The sequence below is a fragment of the Gymnogyps californianus genome, chromosome 5 (assembly GCF_018139145.2).
Source record: "Gymnogyps californianus isolate 813 chromosome 5, ASM1813914v2, whole genome shotgun sequence".
NCBI classification, from domain to species: domain Eukaryota; kingdom Metazoa; phylum Chordata; class Aves; order Accipitriformes; family Cathartidae; genus Gymnogyps; species Gymnogyps californianus.
Genome location: NC_059475.1, coordinates 29,473,183 through 29,497,438, shown reverse-complemented (window position 1 = coordinate 29,497,438; position 24,256 = coordinate 29,473,183). Strand labels below are relative to the sequence as shown.

At 38.8% G+C, this 24,256-nt stretch overlaps 1 protein-coding gene across 1 annotated transcript in view; it reads right to left on the bottom strand.

Moving 5' to 3' along the window:
• MGA (MAX dimerization protein MGA) overlaps positions 1 to 24,256 on the bottom strand; it is a 65,185-nt gene that overhangs the window by 7,925 nt on the left and 33,004 nt on the right. Inside the window, exons 12-21 of the mRNA XM_050898388.1 lie at positions 23,847 to 23,919; positions 21,925 to 22,445; positions 20,124 to 20,421; positions 17,749 to 18,384; positions 16,849 to 17,148; positions 13,646 to 15,351; positions 5,538 to 5,662; positions 4,105 to 4,156; positions 2,194 to 2,379; positions 1,372 to 1,483 (exon numbers count right to left, since the gene is read on the bottom strand). Of these exons, the coding sequence (XP_050754345.1) occupies positions 1,372 to 1,483; positions 2,194 to 2,379; positions 4,105 to 4,156; positions 5,538 to 5,662; positions 13,646 to 15,351; positions 16,849 to 17,148; positions 17,749 to 18,384; positions 20,124 to 20,421; positions 21,925 to 22,445; positions 23,847 to 23,919 (4,009 nt within the window). The remainder of the gene's footprint in view (positions 1 to 1,371; positions 1,484 to 2,193; positions 2,380 to 4,104; positions 4,157 to 5,537; positions 5,663 to 13,645; positions 15,352 to 16,848; positions 17,149 to 17,748; positions 18,385 to 20,123; positions 20,422 to 21,924; positions 22,446 to 23,846; positions 23,920 to 24,256) is intronic.

Sequence of the window (24,256 nt, the reverse complement as noted above, 5' to 3'; positions counted from 1 at the left end):
TGTTTTAGAATTTATCTGCAACTTTGATGAGCAGAAATCAGCTTGGACAAGCACTAGCTCTTGCTGAACAAGTACCATATGAAAATATCCACAGCTGTGAAAAAAACCTCACATCTCTCCTACCGATAAATGTATGACTACCAGACAAAATGTTACCTTTATCTGGTATGAAATTTCTTGGACTAATGGACCCTGTTACTCAAACGACATTTAGAGGTAAACTCACATACAGTTTACCATTGACATGAAAATTGTAATCTTGAACAAAACCAAAGATTTTATAAATAATTTGTTTTCTGCAGATGCACACAATTTAATATGATCAAAGTTGAAATAACTCTACTGGCTTGTTTCCTGCTTAGTATTTATGTTCTAACATCATAGTCTATCTTTAATTAAGACTATATTTAACTGACTCTCCTGAGAGAGGATTTTTTCTTCATCAGTTTTGAGGTACTTCACTAGGAATGCAAAAGATCAGGAAACTACTTTGTGAAGTTATTTACTTTCATTCCCTGCCCAAAAGGCAGGGAATACATTTCTGGATTAAGATGAGGGTTCACTAAAACATTTTTTTTTTTTTCTTTTTTTTTTTTAACCAAGTACCTCAAATATACATGCACTGATTCACATAAATACACAAGATTTAAGTATCTTTCATTTCTACTTTGCGGGTAGTCTCCTGTTTTTATTCCCAGACAGTAAGAAGATTACAAGAACAATTTAATGTTTTGTTTGTTCATACACATTTTGGCACTGGCTGCACGTGTCACAGCTTTCCTACACCTCCAAATGAGACATAAAGACACAATAAATACAACATGGTTTTGTCTCGAAATGCCTAGATGAGTAGCAGCTCAGAATATACTGCAATTTTTTTCTGTGGACAGAGCTACCTTCTTCTAGACACTACTAGTAGCACTAGTTCTCAGAGAAGCAGTACAAGGATAGTTATTTGCAAAGTTGACCAAAGGAGTCAGAGGTTTTGGTACTGATCAAAGACAGCTGTGTATACTTGTGAAGCGCTGAGCAGAAAAGCTGTTTCTGGAAGTGACCAATGACAGAACAAAGTGACTTTTTTTCCCACCACTAAAGCATACCCAATGCACAGGAACCCAAGCCTGTGGCTTGCACCAGAGAGATGATTCTACACTTCCTTTAGGCATAAAGGAAAACAAAAGCAGTTCTTATCAGCACGATGAGTGTATCGCTGAGTCAGAGCTTAGCAGGTCTTTGTTTAGCATCAAGAGTCTAAATTTTATGTGAACTAATGACTCACCTGGATCCACAGAGCATTACTCCCTCACTCCCTCTCTTAAAAGCCTTTTCTTTCATTATTCCAGCTAGTCTGTATCCAAAAAACAGGCTCACCTGAAAGCGTGGATACTTTTCGAATCAAAACATCTTGTTTGCGTGTCATTAAGTTCTTCTGTCCAATAAGTTTATCTGCCTGATCAGTCAATCCTTGGATTTCTTCATAGGCCTAGAAAAGTATCAGGGAGCTGATTTATAAACCAACGATACACAAAATAATAAAATAATTTTCCTTCCCAGAAATGTTTACAAAATTTATTTAGACATTTTCATCATCTTGAGAAACCAGGACTCAGAGAATGCATGTGAAGTACCATATAACGCCAGCTTTCCCTAAATGCAAGCTGAAAAGTGATAAACATCTTATTTGTCCTTCCTCCAAAGTTCAGCTACTTTAAAGAAAAAAACCTTCTATCCCACAATTTCAAGGTACAGCTGACAAGCATAATTATGTATCTACAACTTAAGTTTTGTGTCCTGTCATTTACATCTTTACAATTAAGTTTTTAATGTCAGTATAATACTTAATGAAATGCTATCTTCTCCTGCATTAAAAAAAAGTCAGTCTTCAATGTATTTCAAAATTGCCTGATGTACACAGTAAACCGCTAAGGAATTAAGACATAACCTTCCAGGGTTAAATTCACAAAGAATACAACAAGGAGAGGGCTAATCTGAAAACATGCATCTGTGTCATCCAGATTATGCTTTTAGGAATACAGATTCTTTCAGATATTGTTTTATTCTAGAGTCCTGTAAAGGTGACAGAAGTTTTCTATTCACAATATCACTGGGACTCACTCAAAGAGTTCACACTAGCTTAATTACTCTGTCCACATTAAATGATTCTCCTCCTCATTTAAGCTTCAAAATACTTACTTGCTTGAGAATGTAGGATTTGGAGACCTTAGGAAGGTTGTGTAACCCCAGAGTTCTCTTCAACTTTTCAAAGAGATCTCTCATTTCATTACGTCGTCGGCGTTCATTTGCTGTGTGTGTCTGGCGGTAATGAGCAAAGGCTTCTGCCTCAGTCTTCAGCTTTCTGTTCCGGAATCGACGTTTGTGCTAGAGAAGTAACCGTATTGACCAGTTTAAATAAAAAAGGTAATGTAATGGCAAACAATGTTCAAAGGCATGCCTGATTTACAAGGTTTCTACAGATACCTGAAGATTTCATGTCATGCTATTCTGCTATTACGTCTTCATGAAAGTTCAGTGTCAGAAGCACACGCAATAAGCATGAAATGCTGACCAACAAGAAATGACCAACATAATCACATCAACCCTAAAGAAATTGATCATGAGAAAGGAAAAGATCATGAGCAGTCCCTTCTATTCATAAGCTTTTATTTTTTGCAATACAAGGCTACTTAGGTAAACCACAGGATCACAGCAAAATCACGCATGTTTGAGCCAAATTTTTTTGCTGTTTGCTTGTCAAAAAAGTCTACTAATGAATGAAACAATCACATCAAGTATAGGACGCTTGAATTTTTCCATGGAGTTAAACTAGTCTGATTTCTGTTTTGTTTCATGGGTACATAGACGTTGGGGCCAAGAGACATTGTAGGTAAGAATGTGAAAGACGGCATTGAAACTTACACCGCAGGCATCTACCAAGAAACAGAAAGTGTCAAAGACAGGCTCTGATTTTGAATTTGCTTAAGTTTCCAAAAAGGTTGACAGGCAATAAGCATAATTACTACTTTCTACAGATTTGAACGTTTGTTATTTCATCATTACTCTTACAGGTTTTGTACAATTATGCTATTTATTTAATGACGAAGTAATACTTAAAAAGTAGTGTTAATGTGTTTTTTTACATCATTTTAGGTCTGCTCCAGACTCCAGTGAATCAGTGGAAAGACTCCTCAAGTCCAGTGATACTGTTTCTGAGCCTGCTGGCCTTAGGAGGAATCTGCAGACTGTCTCCTGAAACCTGGCTCTTGACATCCATTTTGCCCTCATAGGCAGACTGAGCACAGTAAGGCTGCAACTGCATCTGCTCTTGCGTTGGGCATTAGGATCCTTTCAAGGAAGGGCCTCATGCCGTAACTTCAAGGGCAGAGAGAAGAATACATGGAGAAGGCAAGGCAGGCAGAGCATCCTGGAACCCATCTCCATGTCAGGCAAAAGCATACATACCAGTCTGCTCTAATGTATAAGACATACACCAGGCTCACACCCCACCTCAAAGCCCCACCCCACTCCAGCAAGTAGCTCTAGATTTGACATGAAGTACACCACAGATAGTTATCATGGACAGTTAGTGAAACTGGCTTCAAAGCCACCCTAAAATACAGCATAAGCTTCAGAAGGATTGCAATGAGTTTTGGTTTGAAAGGATTCTGCGTTATCTTTAACTTGCCTAAATACGTATTATTTCAACTATTGTTTTCAGAAATCCTTCACCCAGTGCTGTGCCTATATAATCCTACATACTGTCTTCTTCGACACATGAAAACATGTCTCAGTTGTTCATTATTTTATGTGTGCTGTAAAAATTATTTATGCCAAGAACACAAAACCTAAGCAAACATACTAATAAAGGGCAGATATTCCTCCTGTACATAAAGCTGAATCTGAAACCCAGTGAAGCCAGTAGCAGCCCTTTTTCTTTAATGAGATTTGGACTGAGCCCCTTCCCCCCATATACACATTTGGTTTCTTGCATTTAATCATAAATATATGGAAGGTAGATAAATCACGTTAAGAGTTGCACTTGAGATGAAAGCTTATCTTTAAAATGGAGGTGTGATACCAAAAGGAAAGAGGAGAGCAAACATATACCTTCGTAGATTTTTCTGATAATTTTTCATCCGAAGAATTACGAGCATGGTATCTGGAAGAAAGGTAGAAAGTTTTTCCCAACACTACTCATCTCATGCACTCTATCCTCATTAACTACATTCCAACAGCCTAGAATTGCTCATTTTTATCCCTTGAAATTAACTCTTCCTTGTATAACTACATGAAAGCAGGATACTGTTGAGCTTTCTCAAGAAAGTGAACTCTACCTCCAATGCCATCATCCTGGAAAAAATTGAGCTGTTCTGAAAGCTGTAAAATTAATCCATAGTGCAAAAGACAAACTATTTCGCTATATGCCAAAGAGAATAAATTCAGCCTGTGACTGTTAGCTGCAGAAAGTATTTTTTTTATTACGTTGTGGTTCTTTTTTTAAAAAACACAGATTCAATACAGATGGCAGAGCAATCCCTCCCCCACCAAGAACAACCAACCAAAATCCTCACATTTATTATTATCCTAATATATAATAACAGCTTCCTTATATCTCAGGAGCTTCAAGAAAACAAAGAACAATACATACTTGAAAGAATTATTTTTTTACAAAACATGACATCTGTTTTTCTCTCTCACTGAAAGATCTTCACAATTTATAGCAAAGTCACCATCTAAGGATAAAAGTTGAGCTGTATCTTTGAAAGAAAAAAAAATAGGAACTATCTGGGAGGTATATAATATCACCAAACAGATTTCTCAAAGTTTCTACAAAAAAATTCTACAAAAAAATTCTTCAAACAAAAAGAACTAAGGATGCAGTGTTCCCCATTCTTTTGTTTGGTGCAACTGCGAAATAGCCATGACCATCTTTACATACCTCAAGTAAGCCATGTTTTTACTTTGCATTTTGTCATTATAAATGCAAGGGCAGCAACAAAAACAAACAAACAAAAACAGAACAACAAAAAAAAAAAAGAGCCAAGCTATCCAACCATGGCAGACTATATGTAAGTAAGAAAATACTTTCTTCACTGGGGCAATGGTCCCAAAGACAAAGCTTTCATTTACAGGATCAGGGATTAAGCCAATGACTGCTCCTGCCTAAAAATAACAAGTCCACCAGCAAGAATAAACAAAGCTTGCAAAATCACATTTAAAACAAAGATGACCCTGCTCATATTCAGTTTGCAGGAAGGGAGGCAATTCACTCATAATAATTTTACATTACAAGATACACATCCCCATGAACAAATTAATTAGAGGGGAGGGGAAAGAAAAAAAAAAGGCTAAGACACCTCGAACCTACTCTTAGTTCTGACAGTCCCATCCTCAGACACCAGAAAGCACCAGTGCTCAGGAAGACCTGACACAAGCCTTGCTTTATCTTACCATCACATTAAGCCTGTTGTTTAATAGGTTCATTTAATGCCAGCTCATCAATAAAATACAAAACTGTAGTGCTCTCCAAGGATGCTTACTTCTGTTTGGAAGGTTGGATATTAGCAGCTGTGGCCTTCAGACGGGCAATGTTAATCTTCTCTGAAAGCTCCTCCACGGTCTCAATGTCCACCTGCTCGTCATCCTCACTGTATTCACACGCATCCTGGAACAGTTTTTGTTTTGTTTTTTAAAATGAGTATCTATTTAGCAATGGAGCTCAGGCCAAAACAGTTTCACTTCAGTCTCAAAAGAGATTACATTATAACATTAAGAACCATTAAAGAATCAACATCTCCAGCTACACTGGCCAATAGACAGTGCTAAGCAGGTGGTTATTTTAACTGTCACCTCTAGGAATTCCTCCCACTAGCAACTCTGCAAAATGAATTTTGGTAAGGGCAAAACCCATCTCTGTCATTTATGCTTTTACTATGGGTGAGATAAAAAGCTTTCACAGGGCAGAGCTTTCCTGCCTCCATTTTCAAATAAGATTAAACTGCCTTTACAACGTACTACTGTAGACTCTTGCTAATTAACTTTTTTTTGACATGAGTTGAGATAGTTATCACCTTGGTAATGGTCTCTCATACCTAAGATAGCAACAGTCAGAACATCATACAACCAGGCTTCTTTGGGTCATACAGTAAACTGCTTACATGATGAAGAGTATGATTTTGGCGCTTTCCAAAATGCTGCCCAATAATTATTTTAAATATTTATGATATTCTGAAGAGTACTTTTTCTCCATGCTTGCCTGACCAAGAAAACTTGCTACCATCTGTGAAAACAGAGATAGAGAACAACTGCAGTGCTGTAGCAACTACAAGAGTTAAGTATCAATCTTGTGGTCATTTGTCATACCAGGTAACCCCGCCCCTCCCCCCCCCCCCCCCAACAAAACAAGCCTTATTTAACCAATTTTTTTTATTACAGTTTTTACTGAAGTTTTTTATATTATAATCTTTGGTCTGCTTACAGAATGCAGAACTCTTTCTCCTCCTTAAGTAAGAAAACATAATTATACTCCCATTCTGTACTCTATTTCACCCAGTTCCCTGAACTAACCCTATCTTGTCCTCCTACTCTTCTCTTCTGTCTTTCCTTCCTTCTCATTGTCCTTCTTTTCTTTCTTTTTGAAGAGCTGCTATCTCCTTCTTCTCTGAACTGAATACTTACCTGAAATTGATGCAAACAGTTAATCACAAAAAACACTATGTGCCGAACAGGAGAAAAAAAATAAAAGCAATGTGCAATACTGGATCAGTAAGTGGCCTCTAATAAATGCTTTTCATGGTACTGATTATTTAAAGTTATCTGCAACTCACACTGCTGTTTTAAGAAACTCTGACTAGAAAGGAGAAAGTGTTGCACTTACTCAGCTGACCACAGATTAGCTATATATAGCACTATAACGAAGACAAACAAGAGCAGCCTAAATTACCACACAAGCATAACTAACAAGTGGTTAAGGATACACATTTCCAATCATCAGTCATTAAATTTACACCTGTGAAATTTGCAGCTATATTAGTTTAAAAGGACTCAATTTATAACCAGACAGTAAATCTTAGCTGATAATTTCCTTTTTGACAGAGAAGCAGGATCTCTAATAACCTAATGTTTGATACAGTATTTGGCTTCTTCATACTGACTAAACACAACTTTTTCTAAATGAAAAAAAGAAGAAAAACACAATCCCAAAACCCACAACTCGCAGCAGGGCTATCTAAAATTCAAAGAACAACATAAAAATTGCCACCTTAGTTACTGACACCACAGAGTGACCACCATTGTGAACCATGCTGCCACATAAAATCATAAGTATTATTTAAACCTTGTCTAATACATCATCTCCCATGGCTGTGTGATCGAGGCTACAGAAAACTGAAAACAGAATCAGTATGAAAAATTAAGCAAGTTTGCCCTCCTTTACGAAAGGCTACACTGGGGATATAACCTTTGTGAAGTATAGCAATGTATATTTTGTAGCAATGTAGCCTTTAGTAAAGTATATAGTGAGCATATGTGCATATATATATGAAAAAGGGCATATATATACACACATAAAAAAGAGTGTGTGTGTATATAGTACATATATTTTAGTGTCTACATACATACACACACACACATGCAATACTGCCTGTAGAATCTTCCAGTCTTTTAAGAATGAAACCACGCAGCATCCTGCCCCTGTAAAACCACTCTCAAATATTCCCAAGTCTTCCCTCACCTTCCATTCATGTCATGAGGGGTCCTACAAAGTGTTGGTAGTATAGATTCTGTTTAGAAAGAGGTATAAACTTCTAAACTACTCACTTGCAGAGAAGCTGACACCTCTTCCTGTGCTATGAAGTATCGAGATATTACTGCTGAAACAAAGAAAAGTGATGCTCAGGTTATCAGCTATAGCTGCTAGATCTGAACAGAAAAGCATCCTGACTTCTACAAGTTGCTATGCACACTCCCATGTCACCTACTATCTCTATGCTTGTAAAAAGTCATGTCTTTTGAAAAAGAAAGAGCAGCAAGGAGAGTGACCTTAGATGAGAAATTACTAGCCTTAGAGAACAATCTCATTCTTTCTTTCAAAGATATTTTTAACACATGCTGACTGTAAAGACACCATTGTTCTGTATTTGGAAAGGAGATCAGTAAGTTTTTCTACTAGTACTAACTTCTTGGGTTTCTTGCAGCTTTCCTTCAGAGCAGCTATGAATCTGTATCATGCCATGACAGTTCTTGTTATGAGTATGAAGAGCAGCATGGAGGTAAAACAAATTCTCATCTGACTTTGAAAATATGGTACTGGCGCTGGCAGGAACTTAAGTACTGTTTCTCTCTGTGCATGAAAGCCCATAAAATCCTTTTTTGTTCCATCTTGTAAATATTCTCCCACAAAGCAAGACTCATTAGCACTGGGACCAGGTACAGCACAGAGAAAATGAACTGTCTTTACCGAGGAAGCAGTGCATCATTTTGAACCTGACAGGCTGGTCAGGAGCTACATGTCACCACTGCTCCCCAAGACAGCAGGAGAATGAAGTCAGGAGACACCACATCCTTGGGACCTTGGTGACGTCCAAGCAAATACTGCTTGCAGTCTAGATCCAAAACACATACGCAGGGGCTACTGAAATTGTGACTGAGTTAAGACTACGTTGCATTTCAGCATAGGTATTTCAACAACTTTCAAACACTGCCTGTGAACAGTATGCAGCTTTCCTTCGTGTCTGTCAAGTGGCTCTATATACTTACAGAAACTTAAGAAATCTAAGTTCTACTGTATAAAGATACTGTATAAAGATGCAAACAGCCAGCAATTTTTCAACAACTCCTCCTCACACTTGCTTTACTTGTTAGAGACTTTGACGAGATCCAGTCTTAATGAACAGGAGCAACTTTTTGGATGCATTTTTTTATCAAGTCATCTTGTTCGTAAGACAACAGATGCATCCAAGTGGCCTTTAAGTCAATTCTGTAGCTTCCCATTGAAAAGCAGAGACTGACCCATTTGCACAAGGTCACAGAAAGGCAGGAAAATCAAAAACACAACTGAAGATTTCCAAATCCTCTTGAAGTCCTTAATTGCTATGCCAGGGTTCAGAGTGAACTAGAGGATGTACTAGGAGACTCAGAGTGCTGAAATTCCAAGAATTCCTCAGCTGAGGAGAAGAACATAAGCTTGAATCTGAAATTAAAGTCTACTAACTGGTAAGAGTGGAGGGAAGGGAAAGCAAAAGAAAAGAAGTTGGAAGATATCAAAATTGCATCATCTCTCCGGACGCAGACCTTCTGTTGAGCTACAACAGGTGATGTAAACATGTAGCATAGCTGCTTCCACAGCCTTTTTTTAATCCTCCCCAGGGCCTGATGAGAGAAGGAAAAGCATCATAAAGCCAGAGGAAAAAACCTGGCTAAACAAAAATTATTCAAACAAAGATACTATTTAAATTACAGACCTACTGAATAGATACATGCCATTATGTTGAAAACATTACATGTGCGAGAGGTACAGGGTTACATGATTTTAACAGGTCACATTTTATGACAACATAGTTGTATTTCGTTATACATAGAGCACTTCTCATTCTTGCCTGCTCTCCTGGGTCATCCATAAAGCCTCCTTGATGCTGGAAGCCTCCTGATACTTTCTCTAGCTTTTCCATTTTATACAGTATCATTGCTGTGATTCTACATGCAAGAGACGTATACTGTTTTTCTTCAGTGGGCAGGACTACTCTGTCTAAACTACATTTGGACATCATTACACTGCAGGCAAGGGGGACATGCAGGGTAGTTCAAAAGATGCTACAATCCAGAGAGCGAGGGGAAAAAAAAACCAGGAAAGTAACTTACTGTAGAAACACCATCATGGTAAAGCTTTTGAGTGCTGACAAGTTACACTGGGCTAACCAAAGGTTTGACAGTAATTATCCAGCTACAGCTGTTCTCACGGTGGAGCTTTCTACATGCTATTATACTAGAAAAATGCTATTCAAAACCTGAGATGTGGCATCTTTTTCCATAAAAGATGGGGGAAAAAAGAGAAGTAAAAACTCTCCACTGCCCGCCAAGAACTTCACATCTTTAAGTTTACAAATCCTGAATGTAGACATGTGACACAAAAAACATTACTTTTTTCATTCTTACATCTAACAACAAAGGCAAAAATGCTTCAGGATAGTAAATCTTTCCTCTCTACCTCTGACTTCCTAACAACACGAAAAATATCACAATCATGAAGATCGTCAGACGTAAGTCCACTGAAGTTCTGCGATAAGAACAGCTATTCCTATGTGAGTACTGCCAACCTGTCATACGCTGAACCCTATTCATAGCCCAGCATGACTTCCTGTTGGGGTGCAAAACTTTTAAAATGCTTGCGGAAGCCCTACCTTTCTAGTATCAGTCTTTCCACAGGTCCTGTAGTTACAAAACTTCTAAATGCCTTCGAGCTTGTAAGAGTAAAACACCTTAAGGAACGGAGACACAAGAGGAGCAATCCCGCATTACAACAGAAGTTCCAAAGTTGCTACAGAAATGTCAGCACTTTTCCCTCTCTGCATTTCAACACCTGTTTCTAAGCACTCTCCTCTTACTTTTATCTGTCTGTTCCCAGCAGCCTACACTCCTATTGCTGGTTCCTAAAGAGCAAATTGCCTGATGGCAGAGGGTCCTCTGTGACAGTGCTGAGAAAGGAGGAGGGCAAATGACAACGGATGTCGTTAAGACATTACCCAAGCAAATGCCTCTTTTCTACATCTGCCTTCTATGCTGCAATGTCTGCAGATTTCACATATGGTCTGTACCAAAAGCTCAGAACATGCCAGAGATTATTAGAACTTAAATCATCCACAGAATATGTCACTTGCACTTTTTATTAAACTTACAATGTTATAATAATTCGTAATAGTTCCTTATCATTTTAATGTTCAGCTCAGAAAAAGAATGATTGAAAAACACATTTTAACAACATTTAAAATAAAATAACTTGCCAGACACAGAAGCTATGTTCAGACCAGTAAGTTAAACGGGACCACGGGACTCTATCTGCAGCATTAAAATACTAGAACAACCCCTGGCATGGTTTTGGCTTAAGCCAACAAGCACTCATGAACAATTCACAGACACAGTCTGTGACTTAGCCCAGGCCAAGCAGTCATTCTCAACAGGAATTTTGTGTGCAATCATCATGCCTTGGAGATCAAGAGTTTAACATCGTATCCCAGATCATCGCACTTGAATTTGTTCAGACAACAGGTCCTGATATTGATTAGTATGCTTATATAGATATTCTCAGAAGGTTTTATTCATATCACCAAACCCACAACAATCAACCCTCCTAAGCCTCTCTTGATGCAATTCAGGGTAGGAAATGCAAAAGGGCAAAGATACCATCTCAGGAAGCTTCTCTCTTTTTGCTGAGTAGAGGAGGAGTCTACAAGAGTCTCTTAAGTCAAGTACACAAATTCAGCACAAGGTAAGAAGGTAATCTGAAGAGCATCGACATGAAAAATTAAGAACAATTAAGTCATTACTGCAATGAGAACCACTGTGGGGAAATGTACTAAAAAAGAAACAGTAATAGCTACTACAGGTAAGTAGCAATCATCCTGACACTCACTGGAGTTTTCTGGAGTTTTCAACGCCTATTTCCTGAGCAACTAAAAACAGTCCATATTCCAAGCTAGTAGTGAAAGAGCAGTCATTAGTATTTCCACTAAACAAAAGTATTAGTGGACATGGGTGTACACTTTGCTTCCGTGTTTCCACTAGCTTAATGAAAAAGATAAACGTCCTCTAGTAGTCTGTTTATATGATCTGACTTCATCCAGCCTGACAAACAGTTCCAGTGCAGCCTGTCTTGTAAGCACTACGCTGATAAAAGAGTACATCCCAGTGAAAAATAACAGACTTACATATTTGGATTTAAAACTGAATTCTCCATTAGGCATTGACATGCTAACTTAACTTGCAGGCAGCACAGACTAACAAACAAAGAACTCACCCAAATTCCAGACAGGTTTTTACAGTCCTCTGAGATCTCATTCCTCAGCTTTACTGCTCTAGAACCAGAGCTAGTTTACTCATGTTTGTGTGAGCTTATGGTGAAGACAGACCCTTATATGGCTTACCAAACCATATTAGTCAAAACCTGCACAGTAAGTTTCTTCCAAAACAAACATTTCCTATAATCTCTAATAATTATTTTTTCCTTTCATCATCCTTTTGCAGGACAAAAGAAAATACATCTTTAAAACATCAACCCCGATAACAGGCTACTCAGTGACCTAGACATTATATTACCTGTTGGCTTACCAACAGATTCCTAAGACTACCTGCTCTGGAAAGTTTATCCGGCATCAAGCACAAACTAACCATGGTTCTCAAAACTTGATGATAACTCTGTTGAAGTTATTGAAGGATACAGGAGTTACCAAACTGTCACCGTCCGACTCACGACAAGACAACAACAGCTCGGTTTTCAGCTTGAAAGAACTTCCAAAAATTACATCTGCTTTCAGTTTCCTCACCTTCATGCAGCTGAGATGCTATCATCTTTCCTGAGAATAGCGAGCTGGAATATGAACTGATTAGTCAATTTTTCTGGAAGTTTATTATAGATTCTCTAAAAGCCAGAGTTGCTGACTTAATCGAGTTACTCTGGATATGGTTAAAAGAAAAAGAAGTCTAATTTGGTTTTCAACTGCAAGAGGACTACATTAACACAAAAGGGGTAAAAGAACTATATACTTTCAAATTCCTGAAGACACTAACATAATCTCTCCTATTTTTAATCTGATTGTTCTTCAATTCTTCTCCAGTTTAACCTTTCTCTTTCCACTCTTATCTCATCCCAAGAAAAGGCTACCGTATTTCTTATGCCCATTTGACTGACTCACAAAACCACAACTTCATAAATTTTAAGTAACAATGCACTGTTTCTTAAGTCACATACTGATATATAAAAAGTACATTGAGCAGTTACACGTGGGATTGTTTTCTTTTAATTTTTGGTTGAAATTTGATGGAAATTCTATGAGCATTAAAATCTAAACATATCTTAACTATACTAACTACAATGTTTTACCCTTATTCTGTGACTTCTGGAGCAAATTGTTTTCTATCAAATATGGAATGACAGTTTTCACACACTACTTAAATGTATTACTAAATTTCAAGAAGAATTTAAGGAGAGATTCAAACATTCCTTCCAGAAATAAATGTTAACCAAGAGCTACAAAAATTAAGTAGAAGGAAACAGCTTAAAATAACAGAAATACTACATTAGCTACTACATTTTAGGATCGTAAGTCATATTACAAGGAACCAAGTTGTTTGAGTAAATACTGGAGGAAGACAACATGCAATGGTTCTGTTGCAGCTTACTCAATGTAACTCCTGATATCTGAAGAACGGACAATTTCTAAAAGGCCACTACAATGCTACCTATAAAAAAGCATGAAACTAAGAAGAAATAAAAGACATTTCCACTTGGAACCCCGATCTAGACCTTCTAAAGAAACTGAAGTCCAGAACACAAACATCATACTGTGTCTTTCAAATCCATGAGTTGTGACGTTAGTTGGTCAATTTAAAAAAAAAAAAAAAAAAAAAATCCCTTCATAAATAATTAAATGCTTACCACTTTTTCAACATCTACTTCCTCTTCACTTGGGAAGTCAGAAGCACCATCCAGCATCTCATCAGCAGAATCATCAGTTTTTTCATCCTCTTCATCCTCCTCATCATCTTCCTCCTCTTCCTCTTCCATATCATCAGCAGTTATATCAATAGTGGGCATATAACCCTTTTTGTGATGCCCAGGTTCCTGTGCCTTCTGTTCTGGTGTCAGGAAGTCACTTTTCTCAGATGTATCAGCTTTGTTGTCCGCCTCGCTTTTATTTTCTAAAGCGGGTACAATGCTAGATATTTTGCTCCAAGAACTGTTGACATGTGTTACAATATCATGACCTGTTTTCATTTCTTCCTGAGAATCAAAAGCATCTTGTTCTTTGTTGTTACTGCCTTCCTGCCTAGATACGTTTGATTTACCTTCCTTGGTATTGACTGTATGCTCTTTTCCTGAAGCATTATCATGCTCTTTTGCAGAACTGATTTCAGACTTACTTCCTTTTTTCTCTCTCATGCTTTCTGCTTCTGTAGAGCCCTTGTACTCCTTCCTTTCCGTATCTGGCTGCACGGCATCACCCCGGCAGTCTTGTTTATTCTGAGACAATTCAGTCCCTCTCTGTTCCTTCTTGTTCTCCAGCTGTGTATCTTGCTTTTGTTGACTCTGTGACTGCCCAGAACTTGCCTTGTTGTCCTCCTTCATCTGTGTTGGTGTATCTCCTTCCTGCTCTTTTACTGGTTTCTCTTCCTGTTCAGCATCTATTTGTTCCTTCCCATGGTTCTTCAACTGTGCACCCTCCCGATTCTCGAGACTCTGTGGATGTGCATTATCCAGAGGAGCAACTACAGACTGATCTGATGACCCACAAACAGTTTCAGAGTTAGTTGAAACAGCCTCCACTACAGTTTCAGAAGTGACAGAATCCTCTTTCTCCTCAGAAGCCCCTTTTTCTTCCTCATCATTTGGCTTCTCACTGATGTACGAATGGTCAGATGATATGACATCTGTGGAAACATCATGCTGAGAAGAGGAGCTATCATCACAGGAACTCTCTAGCACCTTTGAGTCCTTCTCCACCATCTCTAATGTAGTGGAATTTCTATCAGGTGCAATTGTACCAGATGCTGACTCTTCAACATTATTTGACTGGTTAACTGACAACTCATTTTCTTCTTGTTTCCTATCTGACACTGTGACCTCAGACTCTATAACTTCAATGTCATCTGAGCGTGAAGCCTTCCCATTCTCCTTCTGCTGAGCAGCACCTGAATCCTCTTTCTTGCATATTTTCCTGTAATCCTTCTTCATCTGAAGAGATGCAAAATGGTGAAGAATGGAGTTTGGCACAGTCTTCTGTCCTGGGAGCTGAAGTAAAGCAAAACTACCGGATTGTAAAGGTATGAGATTAGCAGTGGTAGCTGGCAGACCACCTGAGCTGCAGGTTATTTTAGACTCAGAGGCTGTTTGATTTGTCACACTGCTAGCAGCAGGAGGAGAGATCCTCAGAGTCAGAGTGCCTGCCTGTGACACAAAACTTGTTACTGAAGGAAGAAGAGAAGATGCTTGAGTGGCTAGGTTAGATGTAGGTGATAACTTGGGTACTGCAGTTTGTACAGCTGAATTTGTGGCAGGAGAAGTGGAAGACACAGAGGAAGTGGGAGACACAGGTGATTCAGGAGGCTTAGAAGGTGCAGGCAACCGGATTCCTACAACAGATCCTGTGAGGAAAACAAAACATCAACTAATAATTCCTCAAAGCAATTTTTTTCTTTTAGTTTTAGTATTTGATGCTGTAATAGAAGTAGCCAGTATTCTCAAAGATCACAATATAATCAGGTATTTGACCACAAGTTCTCAGTGAAAGAGCTGGTACTGCATAAAGACATATAAACTGTTGAATTTTTATATGGAACATCCCAATAAAATACATGAGGTGGCTACTCTAAAACTAACAGAGGTGGCTACTCTAAAACTAACAGATTTAATGGTAAGTTCTAGCATTAAGCTTTTTAATCAAAAAGGCATTGCATTTAGTTAAAAGTCCTCTGCATTTTATTTGCCCATTTATTGGAAAACAGGCAAATGGGGATTTTCTCAAAAAAAAAAAAAATTTAATTTAAAAATCCTTTTTTTTCCCCCCTCAGAAAAAAAAGACTTCCACAGAGAAAAACTACAACAAGACTAAACGATTGCACCACAACCTTCTTCACCTTAATGAACTCTTCTGTGGCATTTCAGAACTCTGTAAAACGAGGAGGAAAAAATACCACCGCTGGCAACTAGTTTCTCTTCTACAGCAAAAGCCCCAAACCAGAAAGGAATTCAATGCACTTTTTGACTGATTCTTTACTACACCTCATGCTCAAACCTCAACTAAGGCACAGGATTATTTTCTCTCCTCCTCGCACTTTTGTCATCTACTGTGTTTGCTCTTGCCTCTCTCTTTTCAACACCACTCTGCCTCCCTCTCCTCAAGATGCTTCTTCATGAAGGAAGAACAAAAGAAAAATCCCAGTAGAAAGTAAGCATGCATTTAAAGTATATTTTGTTTATAAACATGTTTTATTTACAAATACATACAACAGTATGCTCAACAAGCATCCTACCTATTTTCTGTCAGATACCTGCAATTTCTAACTCTTCCAACCCTGTCCTTCAACTATGCACTAGAGAAACAGCTGAAAATCAAACTTATTTTTCTTCTCACACTCTAAGGAGGAAAAAAAACCAGCAATTTTGTACTGTAGTGTAACATTTGATCTGAGTATCTGCTGTAAAAGCACTAACAAACCTGCAAACCAAACAAACACAGAGCAGCACATCCAATGAGACACAGGTAACAGCTCATTCTTTTTAAGAGAATCTCCAACAAGAATTATTTTTGAATCACCAGATCAAGAGAATTTCTTTTAAGTTATGACAGTACAATGGACATGGCTCCATTGCCATACATACACAGGCCCTTTTACTTGCTGCACAGAACTCCCAAACTTTGGTGACTTAGCTATTAACTGCACTTTCTGTATTTTAGACACATGGTATTTAAGTTGCATTACATCTGAATAACTACACTATGTTCTTCAACTACCCACGCAGAACCAAATTTACTCTGTTCAATTACTTCCAGTAGGGTAAAGGAGCATCACAGAGACATTTATTACATTGTTAATTTCTGGGTAATACATTGGTCAGTCAAGAAACATTGGACTTCGTACCTGGATTGCGGAACATCACTGGCTGCACACTGGGCTGGGCACCTGCAGCTCGAAACTGCTGCAGAGGGACAAGCTGAATTATCTGCCCATTAGGATGTCTGAATAGGTTCACACCACCAGGGCTCCTGAGAGGCTGAAGGATCATCCTCTGCCTCTGAGCAAGCTGCGTGTTGTTCAGCAGTCGCAAAGCAGGAGATGTCTGATGCACTGGAATCAGCAACAATCGAGGTCCTACACGTTTCTCTGTTCCAGGAGACATCTTCTGGGGAGTCTTACTTAGAGCTTGTGGAGCAGCATCTTCTGAAACATTTAAAAAGTTATATAAAAAACAGCTTAAGAGAACAGCCTACAAATTGGACATTATCCTTAATGAAAACAAGCACAAATATTCTGGAAACAACTGGATCTCTTTAAATCTGTTTGAAAGCATTTTTTTCTCTTTTTATTCACAGAACACACATAGAACCAACCACGCCAGAACAGTCTTTTTCATGCAGTTCCATTGACATTTCTCAACCATGACTCAGAAGACTTTCACGTTAACGATGAGAAAGTAATTCCATACCTACTACTTGGACTCTATGCCAACCATGAAGTTCTAGCAGTCATAATTGTGCTATACATTTCTATGGGCTAAGAAATTATGTGAGACTTCCAGCTCATTTCATAGCAGTCACTGACCAGATAGCTACATTTTTTTCCTCCTCTACCAGCTCAGGCTGGAATAAAACAAGCAACTTAAGAGATGACATTTCTTATCCTATTGTGGAAAGAAGGATGAGGCAAGTGAATCTATATTTAAATTGGGTTCTACAGCTGCAGACTGTATTCCAGCTATGAAGGAGGCAGAATAAAAAACGGAAGTGTTTGCAGTAATAGCCCAAAGCACCTAAGCCTTACCTCTTTTTGGATTCAGTGAAGGACTTGCATTAACTCCTGACAGTATAATTGGAACAGAGCCAGCAGAGGAAGTTGGTGTCGTCACCACAGATGTAGCTGTTGCAGCTGTTGTTAGTACAACTGTAGAAGTGGATGTTGTGACAACAGGACAAGTAACAGTTGGTGTTGTTACTACAGTTTTAGGGAATGATGTGGTTGCTACTGGTGCAACAATCCCTGTTACTTTTGTTATATTCACAGTGGCAATAGGAGTGGTGGATGAGGGAGTGGTACAGGTGTTGATTCCAGGTGTTACAGGAGCAGCTGTGACTGTAATTGCAGGAGGAGAGCAGGCAGGTTCATTAGCTCTTGTTTGGCTAGGAGTGGTCACAGTAGATGCTGCCACACTGGTACTTTCCACAGTAACTGGAGAAGTGGTGGTGGCTGTAGTGACCCCAGGAGAGACTGTGCATTGAGCTGGAGGTGGCCTTGAGGGAACCACGGGAGCGACAACCATTATCGGCGTAGGCTTGATACTGAACTTCTGTGGCCCCGACAGAGGCTGGCGTGTGCTCGCTCCAGGAATCTTCTGCTGTAGAGCTCCAGCTTTGTTCATCACAAACTGTGTGAACACACCACCAGGTGAGGGTCGGGCAGCTGCAAATAAAAACTTGCAGGTCAAAATTTTAATAGATTTCCTCTTTGCCTTTCATGAGGTGCTACAATTGTAATTTCAGCATGAATTTGAACCTCCATTTTCTTTGTACCTTGTAATTAAATTGAAACCTTTATGGCAGTCCTGAACATGCCTTACATATTAGAAATACGTCTGCTTTATTCCACTTCTATAGCTTTTTTTGTTGCATTTCTTCCTGGCCACACAAAAGAATCAGGTCTTGAGGGGTTGTTCTTTATTGTGAAACTATGAACAGACAATTTAATTACAGTACAGAAAAACAAACACCTAAGTGAAATAATGGGCTCAAACTATTTTCTAAACCTCAAATTCTTCCTGTAACAGCTTGTGTGATCTTCCTCTTTTCACTGCTTCTTGGTTTTCATCCCCCTTCTACTGTATCCACATCTTACACAGCCATGAAGGAAAGGGGCAGGAGGGAGACAAAGCTTGCCATGTCCCCTTCTCATTGCAGTGACATTCATACAACTGAGGACTGGATGGGCTAAATTTAACCAATGGCAAGTAACCACTATTGGGAAGACCCTTTCCCTCATCCCTTGCTCTCCAAGGGATCAGAATACTGCATCTACATCACTCCAGATGCCTACAGATGAGTACAACAGCATAGAGAATATGGAGCAAGCCCAACTTAAATATTGTAGTTATTTATGCATATAGCATTTTTAACCCAGAATATGCCAGAACACTTAAATCGTATATGCAACAATCACTTCACCCATCAATGAAATGCAGCCAGCTCTTTAATATTGCATAAACACACAAAACAAGAAGTTTTATTACAGGACAAGAAAAAACAACACACCCATTTACATGGCAATGAAAATTTAGGCAGAAAGAAACAAAACAATTGATCAGAAATTAAAGTTTTGCCAGGACACAGGTAACATCCTTTTCTCTTGCAAAGCTTCTTCAGAGCTTTAATTAATGTGTGGGAATATGTGGATGGGCACTAGATTTTTTTTTTTTTTTTTTTTTTTTAAAAACTCATGCAAAATGTAATAGTTAAAGGCAACTTCCTCTCTTGCCATGCTAGGGTAACCATTTCAGTCCCAACTCAGACACAAGTACCACATGCTTCTTCCGATACTTTTTTTTTCTTTTTTTTTTTTTTTTACTCAAAGTGCTAAGTCCAACCCTGTTTAGCTTGTGAAATCCAATGAGATTACAGGCTGGTGTGGTTATTGGCTGCACACCTGTTGTTTCGCTAATCCAGATTTGGACCATCTTGTCTTTCACTGCTGCTTCACGCATCTTTGGTGCTCACAAGAATTCCAATTATAAGTGCAACATCATCAGAAAAAATAACAGCGAAGAACCACAGATTAGAGTGATACTTTACTCATTTTAAGTTAAATCGATGTTTGATGAAAAGCAATTAAAAATCATAGTAAGGAAACTCTCAAAACAAAAATCCAAGCTTAACATTCAGCGTGTCTCCATCCACTCTTCCTTGTCTCTTGAAAATATGCTCTAGTAGCATTAATAAAATAACTAATAGTCAACATCTGTAATCTTATTCTGAAGTCAAAATAAAACTTTCTGCTTTAAAGAGGTTATTTATTGCAGAGGCAGTTTAGGTAGGCAATGCAGCCAAAGGCAGCATGCACTGCTGCACAAGAATCAACAGCAATGCTGTACACTTACTTTTTACTTCAGCTTCACGCAATTTAAAACACAGTAATAAGTTCCAACCTACCTATCTGTCTCTGTGCTGGGACATAGGTTTTCAGAGTCGTCACAGTGGGGGTTGAAGTAGTGCTGGTGGAAGATGTAGTTTTGGGAGTTGATGTTGTGGGCACCTGGACTGATGGTGTCCCAGAAGCAGCTGCTTTAGCATTGGATGCTACCTTGGAGATCACAGTACTGAGGGTTGAGATATCAAGTACTGTGGGTCGCAGCCTGCCTGTGATATAAGCTGCTAGCCGATTGGCGGGATGTAATGCCCCCATCTGTCCCAAAAGCAGTTTGGCCTGAGGATACCTTTTATCATTAACCTGAAAAAAGTGGAAAAGGGAAATTTTGTGAAAAGAATGCTAATTCACCACCTCTGGAGAGGCGTTTCATTCCATGGGACTTCTAAGTGTCCTTTTCAAAAAACCATTGCAATTCAGAATGGGAATTCCTAACTTCCTTACTGCCCAGGAGAACTTCAAACAACTCTGTTATATCTTTATAATACAGATTTTAGATGCTACTCAGACTCTCACATAGAACTACAGAGTCCAAAGGAGCATGTGAATTCACTGAAATTAGACAGAGTGAAGCTAGCACTTATTTTTCCTGTCCCTTACTTATGCTGTAGTCCTGAATTAAAATGGGTTCCCAAATTTGAGGACAATTTTGCATAAAATTCTCAAACCTAATTAACACCTAGCATCACAGAAGAAAGAATATTTATGTCATATACATTGGGACAAAACTCTAAAGAGCTTATAAAAGCTTTATCAGCTTTTTTCTTATCCGTACTGTCATTTGATACTGTAATTAAGGTATGACGAGTTGACTAACTTCAAATTCAGAGTTGTAGTGGTAACTGCATGGGAGAGAAAAAACAGAGTATCTTTCTGAATGTCAGGCTTTATACCTAGTGGTCAATGGGAAGTTTTGATAGTGCTGCATTTTACTTTCAGGTTGTCTGATAATACCTTCTAAAAGCCAAATATATTTAACACACTACTAAATAAGGTCTTGACTCATTTTATTGATCAACTTTTATTAAAAATAAGAAATCTCCCCCTACATTTTTTCTCTCCACTAGCTTCTCTTTCTGAGGGTGCCATATCTGCAAGGTGTCATGAAAATAAATTTTACTCTCATTTTTTAATTCATATGCCTTTCCTGCAAGTGGTACTACTATAACCACAAATACCTTTGATTGAAAAAAAAAATCTTCATCCTAGCCCTACAGTTCCTACCACCAATTAATAATACCAAGTTGGCAGCATGAAACTGCAGGGAAAGGACTCACTTTCAACTCAGAATTATGAAGTCTCTTGATGAACAACATACATTCTGCAAAGAGGATGCAGGCTATTAGTGAAGATTAACAGTAAGCTTTAGTAAAAAGCAATTCAATGTTTACAGTTTCACTTTAAAGTTTTGTCCCAGTGTACACTTCCTCAGAAAATATTCTTTGTGTGGCCTCTAACAGCCATTCATTTAGAAGCATTATCTATCAAATGCATCTGGAGGGAGTTTTCCAAAGCACCAAACAGATCTTGAGAGAGATTCTGTACTTGGGCCACCAAGACCCAAATGGCCAAAAGGACCAGCTAAACCATCAGACTTCAGACTTCCAATCAGATTTCCTGTTATTGAATCAATCTTGAAAGGGACAAGCTTATGGAGAGGCAGGAATGCCACCAGATACTAAGAATCCCTGTCTGGACAGGCAAAAGACTAAGTAGGTAAATTAAAGAGTGTTCTCCCCTTCAAGGAGTTCTGGGATACTGGATGAAACTGCATCTAATCTCCACAGTAAAGGCAGAGGGACCCACCTGAATCAAGCCTGAGGGGCTCATATTAGCTTTGCGTTTGTAGACGACCAGCTTTCCCGCAGGAGAAACCCCTGCATAAAAAGGCAAGCCTTTGCCCCCATGCAACTTCTCCCGCAGTTTGTCCAATGTGTCTGCCCGCAAGAACTTTAGATTTTCTGGGTTTTTGCGTGACGGCACTCCGCTATCAGGAGTCTCCAAGACAGGTATCTCAGGCTTCTCGTCCTTGTCCTGGTAGGACGGCACTGAAATTTTCACTTTGGAGGAGTAGACAGGAGGGTGGTTCTCATCCTGGGCCTTGTGTTCCGAAGCCAATTCAATAATGAAGCTACCCACTTTGAGGCACTGTGGCGCGTTACTGTTGATATGTTGTGATAAGATGGTCAAGATCTTATTGTGATCCTCCTCCAAGTTGCAGTCAGATATAATCTCGATAAGTTTGGTTGGTCCACCTGGAGTGGTGTGATGAACATAGGAGGTGGAGGAAGAGTCCCCCTCACTACGGGAAGACCACCAGCTTTTCTCTGAGAAAGAATTGAAATAGGTTTCTGCAATACTATGGCATTTTAATCACCTGGATATTCAAACAGTTTTATTCTGCCCACACCTCCACCCTTGTCTCAGCTGCAGGGCAATAAGTAAAAGAACTGTTCAAAGCATCACTTCCCCTTGCAGAGCTTCACAAGCAAGCAAAAACTCATTGCAAAACTAATGTAACTATTTCTCTCAGTTTATTCCCTGCAGCCATACCATCTCGGGTTGTATCCCATTGCATCACAAGCTAAACAAAGCTGGGTTGTTTCAGTACATGGATGAAAGATCTCCAAGCAACACCAACATGCAGTAGAAAGCATTGCTGGTTATTCAAGAGATGGCACTTTTCTCTTGGGTCAGAAAAAGACCAGTGTCCTATAATGGCATGAGGGGCAAACATGCCTCTAGCAGAACTGTCTTTTGCAGAAGATGTGTAACAGAAGCACGACCTTTTGTTGTCGTTAGAGATCCAACGTCACTTTTTGCAAAACTGTAAGGATGTTGAGCCCTGTGTCCTGGCCATTTTAATTTCACCTACCAATTCACCAGCATTTTCAACTAGTTGTATTATTCTTCCATTCCCATTCTTAAACGTAGAGTGTGCTGTTGTATACATTAAACAGTAAAAAAATTCAGCTCAAAAAGGCAGCTATATTTCATTAGTGGATGACACAATGCCTCTAGTATATGTCTCATTTTAAAGTTCATAACATGATTTGGGCCACTTCAGACTGAAGGAGAACACAGATGTCTAGCCTACTTCTTTATGAACTAGGAACTCAAACCCAGTATATATAATATAGCAAAACTTCAACTCAGCCTTTCAACTTGAACTAAAAGAATTCAACATCAAACAACTCCAAATAAAGTATAGGTGCTTCCTTGTCCCATATGGTTCTAAGTGGAGAACATGAGGATCTCATCCTCACAGTACCACTTGAATATTTATTAATTCTTCAGTAACTACAAAGTAATAGTAAGGAAAAAAAGAGGGGGGAAAAAAACCCCCAGACAAACCAAACCAGTGATCTCCATTCCTTCCCAAGTATCTAATTATCACTCTTGAAGACAAGTCTGCTGTGCAGTATTATCTTTTATTGCTAAACAAGCTACTGTGATACTGGTCATTTTAACCTTAGAGCAACAGCAAGTACTGGATATTCAGTCTGCTGTATCTCCCACGTGACACACACACAACTGCTTAAGAAAACAGGAAACTGTAAGCACATCGTAAGATTTTTATTGACAATCGTAATAACTCCCCCAGCAAATGGACTTTTGTTTCATCAATAGCTGCAACTTTAAAAAAAAAAAAATAAAGCCAACACAAAAACCCCACAAAAATGTGGAACTACCAAGAGGTCGAATTACACTCAAGACTCAGCTCTTACCTCCTGATTTATCAGCATCTTTGTCTACCTCACAGGTTGCTTTCTCAGGAGACTGAAGCTCTGGTTCATACTCCTGTGGGAGGAAAGAAATGCAAGAAAAATACTCATCTTGTGTATCTCTCTTCCACACTAAAAATCACATCACAAAATAAAATAGTTCATCATACTGTCACCCCAAATCATAAAACATACGCTAACTTTGACAATGTTACAATTTCCATCTTAGAACAGCTCTTTTAACAATGAACATTTAAGCCTTACATGATAATGCACTTGGCAGCCAGGAATTTCCACAGACAAGACAATTTCTATCACAGTTAACAGGATAAGTTTACCAGTACTGCTAGGTGATTTAGGCTCCAGGCTCCACAGCCCTATCACCATCAAATGTAAGTCAAGCCCTCATGTCG